At 36.4% G+C, this 18,160-nt stretch overlaps 3 protein-coding genes across 3 annotated transcripts; 2 read left to right on the top strand and 1 right to left on the bottom strand.

Moving 5' to 3' along the window:
• The first annotated feature begins 312 nt into the window (after positions 1-312).
• Positions 313-11,471, top strand: LOC110730031 (IAA-amino acid hydrolase ILR1-like). The gene is made up of 5 exons (XM_021909815.1): positions 313-830; positions 9,605-9,730; positions 9,818-10,132; positions 10,781-10,909; positions 10,999-11,471. The coding sequence occupies exons 1-5, from the start codon at positions 486-488 to the stop codon at positions 11,407-11,409; spliced, it is 1,326 nt and encodes a 441-aa protein (XP_021765507.1). The 5' UTR covers positions 313-485; the 3' UTR covers positions 11,410-11,471.
• Positions 11,472-12,606: 1,135 nt separating this feature from the next.
• On the top strand, positions 12,607-13,287 carry LOC110730022. Its single transcript, XM_021909806.1, has one exon. The coding sequence runs from the start codon at positions 12,829-12,831 to the stop codon at positions 13,096-13,098; it is 270 nt and encodes an 89-aa protein (XP_021765498.1). The 5' UTR covers positions 12,607-12,828; the 3' UTR covers positions 13,099-13,287.
• A 756-nt stretch (positions 13,288-14,043) lies between these two features.
• LOC110730014 (uncharacterized protein At5g41620-like) lies at positions 14,044-17,944 on the bottom strand. The gene is made up of 3 exons (XM_021909799.1): positions 16,817-17,944; positions 16,127-16,234; positions 14,044-15,689 (listed from the first exon to the last, which is right to left on the bottom strand). The coding sequence occupies exons 1-3, from the start codon at positions 17,339-17,341 to the stop codon at positions 14,334-14,336; spliced, it is 1,989 nt and encodes a 662-aa protein (XP_021765491.1). The 5' UTR covers positions 17,342-17,944; the 3' UTR covers positions 14,044-14,333.
• Positions 17,945-18,160: the final 216 nt, after the last annotated feature.

Below are 18,160 nucleotides of genomic sequence, written 5' to 3'. Positions count from 1 at the left end.
ATTTACGGGTCGGGTCCGATCCGATTTAGGGGCGAAGTATTTCTGTCCAAAACCCGTCCAAAATCAAGCCGGGTCGGTCTAACTTTGATCACCTCTAGCCAAGGAACATAAAGTCTTTACAAAAAAAACATGATAATATAGTAAAGAACATGTTCTTTTTTCTAGTTACTCGGGTGATTTTTTTTTTTTTTTTAAATGTACATACATTAAAGAACATATTATATAATATAAAGAACATATAGTTCAAACTCAAAGAACATATTATATGCTCAAGTTCTTTATAAATATTTATAATATTCTTTTTTTTCGCCCATATTCTTTTAAATATACCTAATGTTCTTTCTGGGTGCACCAACCATACATTACTAATTTTTTCCCTTGAAAACGGAATGAATGAAAATCACAAAATTACAACCACCTATTTAATTGTCCTTTAATTTTGCACTATCAAGTATCAAACTATTCTTACAAATAATCCTCAAATTATGGTGAAAATGTTACTGAAACTGCTACTGACGGCTGTTCTTGTAATCTCGACCCACACCAAATGGGCGAGCTCGGACCTGGAATCGCTGAGTCGGGAGCTCTTGGAAGCGGCGAGGCGATCCGAATTGTTCGAATGGATGAAACGGATTCGGAGGACGATTCATCAGAACCCAGAATTGGGGTTCGAAGAGTACGAGACGAGTCGACTCATTCGGTCTGAGCTTGACTCGCTGGGAATTCAGTATGCATGGCCTGTTGCCAAGACTGGGGTCATCGCTTCTATCGGGTCGGGTCAAAAGCCCGTTTTTGCTCTGAGGGCTGATATGGATGCTCTTGCCTTGCAGGTTTCCTTCCTTTGTTTCTTTCGTTGTTTTTTTGTTGGCCAATTTCATGGAATCAGCCCCTTGATGAGAAGTTACAATTAAACCGCAAATAGTTGATTCTCATGGTGATAAATTCAGGCTCCCATGCCACTTATTAATAAAATATACAAATAATTGCCTTAAGTGGTATGATTTACTTAGAGAGTACACAATAAAATAAATCAATTGGTTGTTGGTAGCACTGTCAAAACGGTTTGACAGTTCGGTTTTGGTTCGGTTTGAAATCGGTTCGGTTTGAAATCGGGTCGGTTTGAAATCGGTTCAAATGTCTTACGGGTCGGTTTCGGTTCGGTTTAAATAATTATCGGTTCGGTTCGGTTTCGGTTTATTCTTGAACGGTTTAAATTCGGTTCGGGTTCTAAACGGTTCGGTTAGTAAACGGTTCGGTGCAAACGGGTTGCGGTTTGTTAACGGTTCGGTGTAAACGGTTTTTAACCCGGTTTAAATTCGGTTCGGGTTGTAAACGGTCCGGGTTGTAAACGGTCCGGGTAGTAAACGGTTCGGTGCAGACGGGTTGCGGTTTGATAACGGTTCGGTGTAAACGGTTTTTATCCCGGTTTAAATTCGGTTCGGGTTGTAAACGGTCCGGGTTGTAAACAGTCCGGGTAGTAAACGGTTCGGTGCAGACAGGTTGCGGTTTGTTAACGGTTCGGTGTAAACGGTTTTTATCCCGGTTCAAACAGTTTCGGTTTAGAAACGATTCGGTTCTTTTTTGGTTCAGTTTCATTTTAGTTCGGTTTATAACTGGTTCGGTTCGTTAACGGGTTCGGTTCTTCTACGATTTAACATTACTTGGATAGGTTTTATTTCAGCTTTACTAAATTACAGTTCGAGTCTGGTTTTGATTCAAAAAACCGGTTTTTTTATCGAGTCGTTTGGATTTGGGCAATCAAACAGTTTTGGTTTGAAATTTTATACTACTTTCTAACTTTTTGCTAGTTAACAAGTTTTATATCAAGTCGAGACTTCATCACTTCATATTGAGGCATCATATTATATGCAAATTCTCATTAATTTTATAAATACATATCATGTTATGTATTTAGTTTAGCCATACTGATCTTACTAGTTTATTAGGAAGTAGATTATAAAAGTTTAGTGCATTAATGTATTATTGTTTTACTATCAGATTATTATCTGCTTCTTATTTGATCATTTAGTTAATTAATAATGTCATAATCATGATTTGATGAGTAATTGTGACATCGAAATTTTCAATTTGGTATTCGATACTTAATTAGTCAACAAGACTGATAATTAAGACTTGTTTATCATTATATATTTGCATAAAGTTATATATTACAAAGTAGTTTGATTTGTATAATCAAATAACACATTAATGAAGAAGAAGGTAATATTGACTCTTTCAACCGATTATACATATTAACATATAAATAACATATAACCATCTCATATTCTCATAGTTAAATATTATTAGTATAAAGGGATGAGAATCATAAGATTATTATATTTTTCTATATCCTTTATTGGTTTACCCCTAAGGCTTATGTCACTAATTACTAATTAGTAATTAGTAATTACTTAATTAGACTAACAAGTTAATAAGAAAGAGTAGCGTTTAACTTGAGTCTAATAGATCAAATACTGAAATGGTATTAGTATATTACCTAGTAGGATAGTCTAGTACACTGCTAATCTGTTATGCAACTATGCTAAATTGACAATTGCTGATATAGTCATATTAGTCAATCACTCATGTAGTCATAACTCATATCTAAATAAGTAATTTGTATTTATGTACTAATCTACTAGTCAATTATACAATTTATAAGTTTACACGATTACAAGTGTATTTGCTTATAGGTACAACTAAACTGATATAAAATAACCATATAACTAATCCGTAGTACTTCTTACTCTCTAAGATATATGACGTCATTATATTATTAAACAGTGTTCGATTTTTTATTAATCGCAACGCTAGACATTTACACGCTAACCGATTCACATTTTATAATTTAAAGAACTTAATATTTTAATGTGTGTGTTAAAAAAAATTTATAAAAGCTGATATTATGAAGGCATATTTCGTTTTATCGGGATTCGAGAAATGTAATTAGTTTTTTTTTGAAGCCATGTAATTAATTAATTGTATAAAATTTCGTTTAATGTTATTAAAATAAAATTAAAAATTTTGATTTTTACAAAGTGGAAAATTGATTTCATTTTTTTGGTTGACAATTTCATCAAAATATGAAAGGTGGGAAATTTCCCTCCAAAACTAAAAGGAAAAACAAATTTTAAATTTAGAATTTAGATATTTTGGTTGTTAAATAATTAAATAATATATTGCAAAAGAGGAAAAAAAAAAAAAAAAAAAAAACAGTGGTGAAACGTGAATTGAATTAGCCTGGTTAGGTCATCTCCTCTTCATTCATCATCTTCAATTCGCCGTTTTGCTCCACATCAAACACTGATTCTTCGGTTCTTCTTCTTCATCCTCAAGCGCTGAATCCTTACTCACTCTGAAGTTCTCCAGTTCTCCATCTTCAATTCTTCCTCTCCTTCAAGCCGTCACAGCTCAAGGTAATTTTCAGTTAATTTTTTTTTTTATTTCGGTTTTTTTTTCGATCTCGAGTTCTCCATTGTCGTTTTTTTTGTTCGATCTCCAGTTCTCCATCTTCAATTCTTCTTCTCCTTCAAGCCGTCACAGCTCCAGGTAATTTTCACTTAATTTTTTTTGTTTTTATTTCGGTTTTTTGTTCGATCTCAATTTCTCCAAATGTAATTAGTTTTTTTTTCGATTTCCAGTTCTCCATCTTCAATTCTTCTTCTCCTTCAAGCCGTCACAGCTCAAGGTAATTTTTCAGTTAATTTTTTTTTTATTTCGGTTTATTTTCGATCTCGAGTTCTCTATTGTCGTTTTTTTTGTTCGATCTCCAGTTCTCCATCTTCAATTCTTCTTCTCCTTCAAGCCGTCACAGCTCCAGGTAATTTTCACTTAATTGTTTTGTTTTTGTTTTTTGTTGTTCATATAATTCCTGAACTATAGACCAGGATGGCATATACTAATCACCCTCTATTATGAATATCTAAGGGACAGTGGGAGACAAATCTTGTGGTTATAAAAGCATTAGAATTTTTGTATGGTAGGGAACCCAATAAATCATTACACTATTTCAGTTTAAAATATCATTCTAATGTTATGATCAGGTATAAACACTAAAGAATTTTTGTGTGCTAATTATAGTTTAATGCAAGTTGGTTTGTTTCCAATAGAAAGAGAATCTTGTCATTTTAATCCATTGTTTTGACTTATTGAAGTAAATTAGATAAAGCAACTACTACTAATTTTAGTAATTTATAAATCTGGTAGTGTATCACTACTAAATAGTATGATTGGTTGGAAATTTTAGTGTGAAATAGTCAACACTAATTTGGTTCAGATTAGCTGGTTTAGTTTTGGGTGCATGGTATTTTATTTTAGTGGTTAATTAATAGAGTTATTTTAAGTTACAGTATATGTGAAAGTAATTTGCTTGCCAATTGATTTTAGTAATAGTGCCTTATTGGCTAACTTAACAGTTGTACTTTGTCTTCTTGGGGCATATTTGGATTTAGGCTGTTGTGTTTCTGTTTTTTCAGCAATGGAGCAAGAGTTTATCGGTTTTGATGAGGATTCTACTATTCAGAATCAAGATTCTACTCAACATACCACTAGTGGTAGTAAGCGTGGACGAACATCAGATGTTTGGAGGTATTACACCTTTTTTGATAAGATGGTTGGTCTTGCGCCGATAAAATATGCTCGATGCAATGTTTGCGGTAATGAATATAAAACACCAGGTAAGGCTGGTACTTCAACTTGTAAAGCTCATACTAAGACATGCATGGGTAAAAATCCACACCATCCAGGAAATCATGAAATTGGTGTTGAGCTCCCGTTTAATCAAACTCGTCATTTACAATTGCTTGCTAGAGCTATAATTTTGCATTCTTATCCTTTAAGTATTGTGGAGCATCATGGCCTTAGGGAAGTTTTTACGAATCTGAATCCCAACGTGAACCATGTGTGTTGAAACACTATTTTGAAATATTGTATTGCTGAGCATGATAAGTTTAAGTCTTTGTTGTTGCAATCTTTATCTGGAATTGAAGGTAGAGTTAGCTTCACTTGTGACTTGTGGACAGCATGCACTAATCGAGGTTATCTCACTTTAACGGCACATTATGTTGATAAAGATTGGTGTCTTAGGTCTAAAATTCTGAATTTTCGTTATTGTGGTCCTCCTCATACTGGTGTTGAGGTAGAAAAATTTGTGTTAAAACTTATTGGGGAGTGGAACCTTCAGGGTAAAGCTTTTGCAATGACTGTTGATAATGCTCGATCCATGGATGTTATGGTTAACCTTTTGAAGAAAGATTTAATGTTGACTTCTCCTCTTCCTTGTAATGGTAAATTTTTTCATATTCGATGTTCAGCTCATGTCTTGAACATTATTGTTCAAAGAGGTTTAAAAGAAGTTGATAGTAGTGTTCAAAAATTGCGTGAGGTTTGTAAATATATTGATTCTTCAGACTCTAGACTCACTCAATTTGAGCATGCTCTTCATGAGGTTAACTGTGTGTTTAATGGAAAGTTACGTCTTGATGTTGTGACTCGTTGGAATGCCACCTATACGATGCTCCGAAAAGCTTTAGAAGCAAAGGAAGCCTTGAAATTGGTTATCGATAGGTTTATGGGTTATGAATTCAAACTTTCGGATGATGAATGGGATACCCTTACTAAAATATGTAATTTCTTAAAGCCATTTTATGAAATCACTGTGTTATTTTCTGGTTCAGAATATCCTACTGCAAATTTGTATTTCGCTAGTGTTTTAAAAATTGAGCACACAATAAGTAAAGCGCATATAGACCCTAAACTTGCACCCATGGCAAAAGTTATGCTTGAAAAGTTTGAGGGCTATTGGGATGAATATAGTTTGATCCTTTCAATTGCTATTGTTCTTGATCCACGCTATAAGCTTGTTCGAGTGACGAAGATGTTAAAAGTGCTTTATGTTGATGAGGCATGTGTTGAAAAGGCGAAGGTAATTAAAGATGCTCTTTTGGAGTTGTACAACTTTTATTATTCTATGTCTTTCGGTGTTACATCAAGTACAATTGTTCCACCCTCCATCCCAGCTATTATCGATAAATCAAATAGTCACTTGGATGATGACATATTCAAGGTAATCAATTTCTGTTTATTGTGGTTTACAAAATTAATAATTGTATGTTTTAATTTTTATTATTTAATAAAGCATTTTGTTTGAACTTTTCTAGTATGTTGATGATGATGATGATGAGGATGGCCCATCAAATCGGCCATCGATGGAGATTGATTCTTATTTGTGTACTCCTCGGCAACCAATTTATGAAGGGCAGAAATATGATGTTCTCAAGTATTGGGAATCTCAAATTAGTGTGTACCCCATATTAGCTGTTATGGCTAGGGATGTTTTGGCCATTCCTATTACATCGGTAGCCTCTGAGTCTTCTTTTAGCATGGGTGGTCGTATTTTAAACAAGTATAGGAGTGCGCTTTTGCCTAAGAATGTTGAGGCGTTGGTTACAACACAAAATTGGTTACGTGGTTATGATTGTGATATTGAAGAAGACGTCCTTGACATTGGTAAAGAAGTGATAGATGAAAGTTTTGCATCTAGTTAAGATATGGAATTGTGGTTCAGGCTTTTGCTAAAATGTTTTAATCTCATAGAACAAATATTAATAGTTTTAATCACATTACATTATTGATATTTTGTTCCTTATTTGTCTTGAATTATTGGTTATTATTTTTGTTGTAGTTATATAATTCTACTGTAATGAGAGTCATCAAACTAAAAAAAAGTAGTAACGATTTGCTTGACAAATATTAAGAGCATTCTCACTGGCAACACAGGAACTGATAAAAGAAAGTAGAAGTTAATAGCCCGTTTCACTTTTATCTTGACCCTGACTTGACCTTTACCCGCAACGTACTCGCCCCGCTAATGACCCGCATTGACCCGCCCAATAACCACTCCTAGTAGTAAGTGGTTTGTAAATGGTTTGATTTATAAGCGATTCGGTTCATAAACATTTTGGTTTATAAGCGGTTCGGTTTATAAACGGTTCGGTTAATAATCAGTTCGGTTTATAAACGGTTCGGTTTATAAACAGTTCGGTTTATAATCAGTTCGGTTTATAAACGGTTCGGTTTATAAACGGTTCGGTTTATAACGGTTTTTATGGCAGTTCAAACGGTTTCGGGTTAGAAACGGTTCGGTTCATTTTCGGTTCGGTTTCCTTTCAGTTCGGTTTAGATTTTGGTTCGGTTCTTAAACGGTTTAACGTTACTCGAATCGGTTCGGTTTCGGGTTCACTAAAATGCGGTTCGGGTCGGTTTTCGGTTTAAAAAAAGCGGTTTCTAAACGGTTCGGTTCTCATTCGGATCGGTTTGAATCGGTTCGGTTTCCCCGGTTCGGTTCGGTTTTTGACAGTACTAGTTGTTGGTATAGTGGTGATTGAGACTACACTTAATAGGGAGAATGCGTGTTTGATCCACCGTAACAACAATTAAGCGGGAACTGGAACTTAACCACCCAAAATTGATCCCTGAATCTAGATTAGTCCAAAGGGCGAATGGCAAAATACAACCAAACTTTAATTTATAAATTCATGGGAAGTAGAAATTTCCAAAAATTTCCACTTCTCACAATGTGGAGGTATTTAATTACCTAGGGAAAACTAGGTAAGTGGAACTTCCCACGATTATTTCCACTACCCATGGTTAACCAAACACAATTTAACAGTTCCAAGGAATTCTAATTATATAGGAATATAAATTTCGAATGAATTTTCATTTCTCACATTCAACCAAACGAGCCCTAGAGTGTGTGCGCTTAAAGTCTATGCAATGCGTGGCACGCACCCAATAAAATAATGATTCGTCATTATGTGCCTAACACACACTTGTCAGTTGTCACTATTGGTGCAAGTTGCAAACAAGTCAATGATATCCATGCGAAGGGCAAGATTACCTTAGGGGTGTGTCCTTTAAAAAACCCACCTTTGAGCTAGAGGTCTTTCTAGTATACGAGTAATTTAAAATTACCATAGCAACACAGATTTAAAGGCAATGTTAATTGATCATTCAAATCATAACACAAATACAAGTAGGAAATTTTAGAGAAATGGATTTTACAACGGTAGTTTGTAGGATAGTGATAGTTACAACTGATTTGGGTAAAAATACTCATGTCACGTGACCCACTCAGAATAAGACATGTGTCACCTCAAGACAGTTCCAATAAAGGCCACTCACCAGTTGACACGTGTCACTCCATATCAGCAAGGGAAAATACGGTTTTCAGGGCCCAATTCCCTAGACTACCAAAAAACGGCGCAGCCCATCAGTCCTAAGTTTACGTAACCTAGAACAGGGGCACAAAATCCAATGACCCTATAAATAGGGAGATTTACCTCACTTTGGAAAACACATTCATTCAATTATTGAAAACACTGAATTCTCTCGAAAACAGAGAAAAACACCTGATCTCGGAATCCGAGAAAATCCCACTTTACTTTCCGCACTTTATTACATTCTTCGTACACGTTTTAACTTGATCGTCGAAGGCGGAACTCCACCCAACTGGAGTCTTCGTTGTTTTCCAGGTACAGACGCCTGGATCAAGACTTAGTGACGTAACTCTCCCGAGGGACACAGAAAACCCCGAAACAACAACTACTTAGGCCATGCTTGGATTGAGGGTAATAAATTAAGGGGGTAATAATAGTCGAAGTAAGAAAAACATAGTGATTAGAGGTGATGTTGTAGGGAGATAAAATGTTTATAAATGAAATAAGTTATTTGTGACATGAGGAAAAGAGAGAGATGGAGGAATCATTACCCTCATAATGAGGATAATAGTTACCCACCCTCCCCCTAGTGTAACTATTACCCCAAAATGAGGGTAATTGTTCCACTTCCTTCATCTATCACCACACCACCATTACATAAAACTCCTTGCAATACACCATCACCATCTCCTCCTCCCCTATATTTACTTTCATTTTGTTTAGTTTGACTTTTATTACCCTAGTAATACAAAACTCTCAATCCAAGCATAGAAGCTATTCATCAATTTGCTGATTTCTAGGGTGAAAATAACTGAATAATGTATATAACATCTCAAAAATTAGCTGATTGAGGCTTGGGCTTAGTTTAAAATATTACCTTTGCTTTTGGATAGTGCTTTCATCTAGTAGACTTCATTTTGCCAAGTAAAAAGAACATTTCAATTGCCATATTCTCATTGAGAATGAGCAGGCTAGGAAAGGTGCAGAAGATTAAGAAGTCATTGGCCCATGCAATTGAAATAAACATCTGCTGTATCCCCTTAATTTTTCTGTATAGATGGGAAATTCTTAACACAAGCAGAGCCAGACAATAATCGGTGACTAGCAACGTATATAAGCTTTTACGGAATCAAACTATTTTTAATATGTAATCCCGACTGTAAGCATGTAGGGGCTGCAGCCACTTTCTGTAGCACACTAGCTTGCAAAGGAATTGACCGTCATGCACCAGCAATACAAGTGCTGGAATTTTGTGCATCTAGTTTTGTGGTTTTTGGGGGCTGTAGGACTACTTTATGTAGTACCAAGTTCTAACTACTTAATGACTTTCTTTGTTTCTGATTTCTGAATTCAAGACTGGTCATTAAAATTTAACTTGGAATTTGAAGGAACTGGTTGATTGGGAGTTTAAAAGCAAAAATGATGGGAAGATGCACGCTTGTGGCCATGATACTCATGTGGCAATGCTACTCGGGGCAGCCAAGCTACTCCAAGGCAGGAAAGATCAGCTAAAGGTCAGTTGTAAAAGTTTAGCTAAATTTTCACCATAGTTGTGATTATGCTTCCGCAGGCTGATTATTTTCATTGTAAATACAAAAAAGGGCACAGTCAAGTTGGTTTTCCAACCCGGTGAAGAAGGTAATGCCGGTGCATACCATATGATCAAAGAACATGCTCTAGATGATGTCGATGCCATCATCAGCCTACATGTCCTGCCAACAGTGCCCACAGGTAGTATTGCTTCCAAGGCAGGCCCAGTTCTTGCTGGTACTGGGTTGTTTAAGGCAACAATTACAGGAAAAGGTGGACATGGAGCACATCCCCATCTCAGTAAAGACCCCATCGTTGCAGCTTCATCAACTGCTATTGCACTCCAGCAAATCATTTCTAGAGAAACAAATCCTCTTGAGTCAGGGGTAAGTCTCATTTTTACTTCTGTGCATATTAACATTCAGAATAAGCACAATGGGAGTCATTGCATGCTCATTTGCTCTGTCCTAGTTTGTCAATCATTATTGCTACTCTATCCTTCTAGAAATCTTTTTTTATGAGCTGAAGAAACTTTGAAGTCCTTGATCAGACCTCCAAAATGCATAACTCAGGCCTCTATGTCGTGTCCTCATGTTTTTTAAATCATATGGAATCTCTGCATCTACAGTAATATTATATTACTGATTTTTCAACACTGAATAGGACTGTTTACCTGCAGAGGAGCTATTGATAGATTAGTAGCCCTAATTTGAGGATGTCTTGATCCAAAAAAAGCTCTTTATGACATATTTTGATTATTACGGTATTACCGTTACCAGATAATTAATTGCAACCGCAGGGAGACATATATAGTACTGTGTCCCTAAACCAAAGGCCACATTTCTATTTAGATTGTCCGAAAATAATAAAGTAAAACTTTCCAATATTAACTAGAGTGAATAAATTTCAATAAAAGTTTGGAGGTGATAGTCATATAGATGCATATTATATTCTTCTAATCTAAATATTGTGATCTTTGCTTCTTGTTTCGCGTGCTGATTTTGCCTAATTTGTTTGTTTCATGGATCATACAGGTGGTGACTATTGGTTACTTTAAAGGAGGCCAAGCAGGAAATGTGATCCCTGAGAAGGTAGAATTCGGAGGAACATTTAGAAGCTTGACCTCTGAAGGTCTCACCTACTTGAGAGACAGGATTAAGGAGGTAACACTTTTGCGTCCAGTATTTCCTAATACTGTCGCAAGATAGAATTAGAATTTAGAAATGAAATTAATAATAATACATGATTGCAGATTGTGGAGATGCAATCTTCTGTGCATCAGTGCCATGGTGAGGTGGACTTCTTGGAAGAGACGCCTATGCCTTGGCCTGTGATGATTAACGATCAGGCACTCCATGAGCACGGGACACAGGTTGTGGAGGCGCTGATTGGCAGGTCCAAGTTGGAGGTCTTTCACTTGACCATGGGATCAGAGGATTTCAGCTTCTTTTCCTCAAAAATGCCAGCTGCTATATTTGTTCTCGGAATAAAGAATGTGACCCTGAACTCGGATAAGCCATTGCACTCTCCGTACTTCTTTGTTGATGAGGAAGCTTTTCCTGTTGGGGCTGCTTTCCATGCTGCACTCGCGATTTCTTACTTGGAGAAGCATGGTGGTTCTATTGACTGTGTCTTAAGGGGGTGTTCGGTAAATGGTAATTGAGGGTGGAGATGGGACTTTTAATCCCAAATAAAAATAAAAAAAAAAACAAAAAAAAAAAAAAACAATCTCTTGTTTGTTAAATGGGATTGGGAATAAATGGGGTGAATTCCCACCAATTTATTACCCAGAGAGGGTGGGTAATAAATGGGTGGGAGTGGGAATAAGTGAAAAATGACATTTTTGTCATTAATGAAAAGAATAGAAAAGAAAGATTAGTAAGGGTAATTTTGTATTTTTGTTATTTATTCCCCATCTATTCCCTTCCACTACCCAAACAAAGTATTGTCATATTTTTTTATATATTCCCAACAATCAATTTTCAATCCCATTCCCACATTTTAATTCCTAAATTTCCATTCCCACATTCCAAACGGCCCGTAAGAGTAATCACAATGAGAGCCTGTAGACTGTGTAGTTGAGAAATGTCCTTGATCTGTGTTGTACAGCAAATCTTATTTTTGTATGAATAATGAACAAATGAGCGTGTGATGATTAACTTGCCGCCCAAAAACTCGAATAATATAGAATCAATCTACTGCATATGTCCAACTACTGACAGTTCAATATATAGCACTAAACCAAACTACACAAAAAAAAAAAAAAAAAAAAAAAAAAACATTGTTATGTTTATGGGTGTGTATTACACTTTCAATGTTATGTTTATTGGTGATTGGGTGTGTAGTACACTTTCCTATTTCCTAAAGTTTCTTTTTTTATTATAATTGTTTGACGAGCTAAAGTTTTCAAATAAACTTAGTTTAATTTTGTTTATTTCTAGAAAATAAGTTTTCAAACAAAAATGAATGTAAAAAAAGCTACTTAAGCTCCATGCATAATTATAAAAGCTTTATGCGTATAAATTAAAGTAATACAATTAGGTAAAAGTCCAAAGCAAATAAGTTTAAATGAGTAAAAAGCAGATGAAGAGAATATACTCTTAAGACACTCCTAATGTGTGTTAGTGATGCTAATTAAAAGAAAGATTATATTGATTTTTCCCCTAATGTCATAAACATAGATTGTATGAGTTCTTATACTAATTTAAGGTTGCATTCTTGTCAAAAATAAATAAATTAAGGTTGCATCCTATTTACCACCGTTTTTTTTTAGTTAACACGTGTTCCTTTTTAGGAAGTTTTTTTTTTTTTTTTTTGTTAACACGTATTTCTATTTAGGAAGTTTTTTTTTTTAGTTGACACGTTTCCTTTTGGGGTAAGTTTTTTACTTTGCATTTACTAGCTACCCCACTTGCTTTATCATTCTCTCTCACTCTCTCTCATCTCCTTAATATGTGTGTCTAAATTAAACGCGTCAAGTAAATAGAAACGGAGGAAGTATTAAATTAGATTAGCCAAAATTGAACCAATTAGACTTGGGTTTTAGTATGACCCACGACCCACCCACTATATCAATTGTACCATGACCCAACTTAGCTCAATAGACAATAATAAGGTTAAAAATACTAAAACCGGGAAGGCGGAGAAAAAAGAAAAAGAAGGGCAAATGTTGTGGGCGTATCCTCCTACACGACGGCAGATGGCGGCAACAGCGGCGGGAGTTGCCGTCGGAGTAACTATGATTGCAGTCGGAGCTTATCTCTCCTTCGCCAACATCGCCCCTCAACAAGCCCGCACTAAAGCTCGTAGCGATTTCGTCAAACAACGTCTTCGCAAATTCTTAGACGATTGATTTATTCTACACTATCTATCTTTTTATTGTATGCTTTTTTATTTTATTTTATCAAGGCAGTGTAATTGTATGATTGATTAATCACTTTATGTTTTTATTATGTTTCTAGCTGAGTTGTGTAATAACTTAATTGTGGATTTCTGAATTTGGTAATATCATGAGAAAATTACATTTTTAGGCAGTGTTGCTGATGATTTTGAGATTGACTTGAGTTCGGCTTGAATTAGATCATGGACACATGTTTACGATGCTCACTGGCAAAATATTTATAAGAATTAAGAACCTGGGATTCCTCATGTTAGCATGTCTCCTCAGTCCTCAAGTGGCAAATTTCAATTGAACAAAACAGTAGGTCGGAATAGTCATCAACCCCTTTAAACTTTCAGCTTAAGATTCATCACTTCAATCAGGAGCTATTAATCATTTTAGTCTCTTTTTAGGGAGAACAATAATTCATCAAAACTTTATTTATAGAGAGATTATAGAGTAACAACTCCCACATGACAAAATTCTCTAATGTCTAACTACTGCCATCATGGCATTCGGCTAGACTTTATCTGCATGCCTTCGTCGATTGACAGGGAAGAACCAGGAGGGCAGATGTTGTATCGTAGCCTCATAGGGGTTCTGCCCCTATGTATTAACCAAGAGTCATTATTATCTTCCACAACCAACAATCTGAAATTTCAATTGCAGTCAAAGCTGATTTAGAAGTGCACAAGTATGACAGGCTTCTGGGATAGAAACCTGATTACTTAAACGCTAATGGTTATCAGTTGTGTAACAGTTTAAGCATCATCTTTCAAGCAAAATGGATTCTATCAGGCTAACTCTCTGAAGATGGTTACAGATATAGGACATTAAACTATCTGCAAGAAAGAAGACAGCATCGATTGCTGCTATCGTAGAGACTTTAATGCATGAAATGCTGAACACAGACCAATCTGAACAGGGAAGGCCATCCTCTTTTAAAATGTACATGGGTAAATCTGATAATTTTGGCAATTTTCAAACAGCTCCCTACACTAATCAAGTCTTCCTCTCAAAATAGAGAAGAGATGTTTCAAAGAAAAAGAATTAAACATGCTTCCTACTTTACAAAAACCCACATCATCACAAAGGGCTAAGATAAAAAGGGTGAAAGTGTGGTAGCATTGGCAACCACGGAAAATATATAAATTAAGGTTTACCACCATGGGCAACAAGACAGTTGCCCTAAAATTCAAATCTTAGAATTATCTTCTTGATCTCCTTGAGTTATGCCCTTCAACTCTGCCTTCTTCAAGCCTTATCCTAGTTCCACTTCCTTCCATCGTCATTGGTCTCTGCATTGCAACATTGCATGGTTCCCGAGATGGCCATGGTGGACCACGTAGGCTGGATGGGCTTGCACATTCTCTTTCCAACCCCAGCCTAGAATTAGGCAAACCATGGTCTCGTGGACCTTTCCCTGATTTATACTTTTGTATCTCATCCCCACAACTTTTCCTTGGAGTTTGCTTATCAACTTCATGATTTGAGCCATAACCCCACTCAACAATGTTGGATACGCTTCGAAGTAAAGAAGTGCTTCTTCTAGCTACTTGATTAAATATTGATTTCCTCCCTTTGAGTTGCTCATCAGCTGAGTGTCTTTTGGAAGTTTTAGGTATCATGGGTGAACTAGTCAACTTGTAGTTGTTCTTGTAAGGATCAGCTATATTCAAATCTATGGAATGAAGATCACTTTCACCAGAGTTTTCACCATCGTCATCAGTTGTATTTTCAACTTCTCCCTCATCACTCTCCTTAGCTTCACTTCGACAAAAGGCCAAATCTACATCTCTTCTCTGATACACAGACCCACATCCATTTTCTTTACTATTGGTTCTAAGGAATGATTCAAGCTCATTTCTCAGCTTATCAACCACTGCATTTTTTTCCTCGTACTGAAGTTTAGCATCTGAGAGTTTCATTTGAGCTCTCTCCTCACGCAATGCCTCTGCTATTTGAAGCATTTCTCTTTCCTTTTGGATCTCTTCTTGCATTCTTAATGATTCTCTTTTTATCTCTGCTACTTGAGCTTTATCTTCGCCGATATTCCCAGCTAGCTCATCACAAACCTGCTCAATAATTCCTCTTGCTCTCTTCTCACTCTGAAGTTCCTTCACTGCCTTCAGCAAAGACAACTTAGTCTCAGAAAGTTCTTTACCAAGTTTTTTATTCAAGCTCTCAAGTCGCCTCCTAAGTTTCCGTTCCACCTCAAGCTCTCCTGCTATGGATTCAACTGCAGCCTCAACTGCTTCCTGTTCTTTGTTCTTCCATGCTTCCTTTTCTTCAGCGAAGCGCTTCAGAAGGTAATTGATCTCTTTGCTATCAGACAGATCTTCCTGTATCATCTGATTGACCTGCAAACGCGCCCTCTCGAGCTCAGCATGTAAGGCAGAGATAAGGGACATACTCGATGAAGGTTGATCTTCATGACCCCTCATGCGGCTTATGATTTTCAGCAGCTCCTTCGAAGTGGTCAAAGCATTACTCACATCCTTCAAACGGGGTCTTCCCCCAGCTGTTGATCCAGAAGGGGTCTGGCATTGAGATCTAGTCTCTATCTACATAGTAAGAGGGGTAGACAAAAAAAGAAGATGAACTTCAGAAAACCTTCTACCTTTTATGATAAACCCTGCTTTGAAATATAAATAATAATTTATCGTGCTCCAGTGTGGTGCATCACCATATATAGATACATGACATTTCAGTCTTATAAACGCAATTTTTCACTGTCCGACAATCTTGAACTAGATATTTTTACACTGTAATATTGGGCAGCAATGAACTGCATCATGTATGATAAATTACAACATCTAATCTTGATATCCACAGACTTCCACATGCTGTCAGTTACACATTCAGATAGCTTATCCAATACACATAACAGGCAGACAAGTTATGATAATAGGCAGAGTATGTGTAATCTCAAACAGGCATCAGAGCTATGAATTCAAATGAACATCCACATTTGTGAAAATGAAAGGAAACCACATTATACCTCCATAAAGCTGGCGTTACTAACGGAATCAAAATGCTCAATCTTTAGCCTCCTAGTGATAGACGACTCTCTTCTCCGGTGATTACCACTTCCAGGCCGCTCCGTTCTCTATAAGACCAATAAAAATGTGCAAGACACAAGCATCAGTAAAACTTCTAAATTATCAACACAAAACGGACTACATTAACTTCATAGGAACAGCTTCAGGGAAACAATTCACATATACATGGATTGACAAGGTAACTGCTCAAGAAACATGACTTCTGCCTGAAGAAGCAAAAAATTTTATCAATTGAAACAGTAAATAAAACAAATAGCAAAAAAACAATTTTAGCAGGCAGACAACATACTACCTAAGAACTCAACAATCAATTTTCTTCTGATTATAAACAAAACCAAACTCCTAAACTAGAACCGAGCTTTGACCAAGCCAAACTCAAATTAACACCCAATCTGACTCACTATCATTCCTAACAACAGCAAAATTTTGGATAAAATTCAATTTCTATCAATTCAAGAAAAACCCAAACCAAGTTGTTCATTGACATAATGCATGACACACAAACTTTGAATATGATTTTCCAAATCAAGCTGTAACCAATGCAAATTTAAGTCAATTTATGTACAATGTATAACAAAGAAATAAAAAAATAAAATAAAATAAAATAAAATAAAATAAAAAAAACCCACCTCTGAAACAGGACTATGGGAAGGATCAGACAAGTGAGGAGGAAGAGAACCTGAATTATTCCAGGACCTCCTCAATTTATCCCTTCTCCCAACTCTCTTTTCTTTACAACTTTCTTCCTCCCTCAAACTTGGAGAAGGTACCTCATTCATCTCCCACAATGTGGCTGCCAATTTCCGTGCCGATACCGGCGGATGCCCATGTCCTTGCTCATGCCCATGCCCTGACCTTGACCTGCCGGAGAGGCTCGGCAGATACCGCGGCGATGCGGCGGCTACTCTTAAAACAACTGAGGGTGACCTTGACCCCACCATTCTCCAACTTGGTACTGGCGTAGTGGATCCCCCTCCTCCGCCGCCACCTCCGCCGCCGCCGCCGCTTCTACCGCCGCCACTACCGCCACTTCCCTTTTTTCTTACCAAAATTGCCCTTTTGAATTTGTAATTCTGGATCACTGATGATGTTGAGGAAGATGGCGAACAACCCCTTTTCCTGATCTTAGTGACATCCCCCATTAACCCATCCATTTTAATGCAACTTACCCAGGAAAACTATGAGCTTAAATTGGTTAATTTAAGTCATTTTTGAACTCAAATTGGAGTAAAGTTTAGTAATTTACTGGTTTTTGGGAGATTTGGGAAGTGGGTTTTTTGGGAATGTGAAATTAAGTTAAAAAAGACAGGAATTTTTGGATCAAGATCTTTTTAATTGGGGGAGGTTGAGGAAATGATGAGAAAAAGATAATGGGTATCACAAAATGAAGATAATAAGGGGGGAAACGTGATTAGAGCTGGCGATTAAGAGGGCGTAATGAAGAAGGAAAGAGAAAAAGAAAGAAAAGAGAGCATATGATGTTGGTGGGAGGTTGAGTGTATAATGTCATGTGAGAAAGATGACATGTAAATTTGTGTATGGCTAGAATGAAAAGTCAAAATTCCCTTTTTTGGACTTAAAGACTTGAACTTTTTTTTCTTTATTTTTGAATTATTTTGGCACATTCCTTGTGTAGCTTGAGAATGAGTAGGGGCTATAGGGCAATGCTAAATTGTGTTTGTTTTGGACAGCTTTGGTAGTATTGTATTAGTAGAGGTGGTAGTTTGTTATAACCCCATCCATTATTTGGACTTGTTGTGGACTACCTTAAGACCCACCTAAAAGACAAGCCACCAAGGGTCCCAATCCCCTCTTTTGGATTTGACCTTAGGTTCAATCATCTTCCATGAATGATTGTTATAAGTATAGTGCATGCTATGTACAGTATAGTGCATTGATATTGTCTAAATACTTCGAGAACTAGGTGTAATTCAATGCTTTACATTAAATCTAATTTTAAGGAAACTAACTTG

This window comes from Chenopodium quinoa, unplaced genomic scaffold, assembly GCF_001683475.1.
Source record: "Chenopodium quinoa cultivar QQ74 unplaced genomic scaffold, ASM168347v1, whole genome shotgun sequence".
In the NCBI taxonomy this organism is placed as follows: Eukaryota; Viridiplantae; Streptophyta; class Magnoliopsida; order Caryophyllales; family Amaranthaceae; genus Chenopodium; species Chenopodium quinoa.
Note: the sequence above shows the minus strand (reverse complement) of the source record. Positions and strands in the feature narration are given on the sequence as shown.

Excerpts from the sequence above, each read along its gene's own strand:
- LOC110730022 (XM_021909806.1), top strand. The coding sequence starts at position 12,829 with ATGACCCAACTTAGCTCAATAGACAATAATAAGGTTAAAAATACTAAA.
- LOC110730031 (XM_021909815.1), top strand. The coding sequence starts at position 486 with ATGGTGAAAATGTTACTGAAACTGCTACTGACGGCTGTTCTTGTAATC. Across the intron at positions 9,731-9,817 it reads GCAGGAAAGATCAGCTAAAG|GGCACAGTCAAGTTGGTTTT; the intron begins GTCAGTTGTAAA and ends AATACAAAAAAG. Across the intron at positions 10,133-10,780 it reads CAAATCCTCTTGAGTCAGGG|GTGGTGACTATTGGTTACTT; the intron begins GTAAGTCTCATT and ends TGGATCATACAG.
- LOC110730014 (XM_021909799.1), bottom strand. The coding sequence starts at position 17,341 with ATGGATGGGTTAATGGGGGATGTCACTAAGATCAGGAAAAGGGGTTGT. Across the intron at positions 16,235-16,816 it reads CCCATAGTCCTGTTTCAGAG|AGAACGGAGCGGCCTGGAAG; the intron begins GTGGGTTTTTTT and ends TTGGTCTTATAG. Across the intron at positions 15,690-16,126 it reads GTAACGCCAGCTTTATGGAG|ATAGAGACTAGATCTCAATG; the intron begins GTATAATGTGGT and ends CTTACTATGTAG.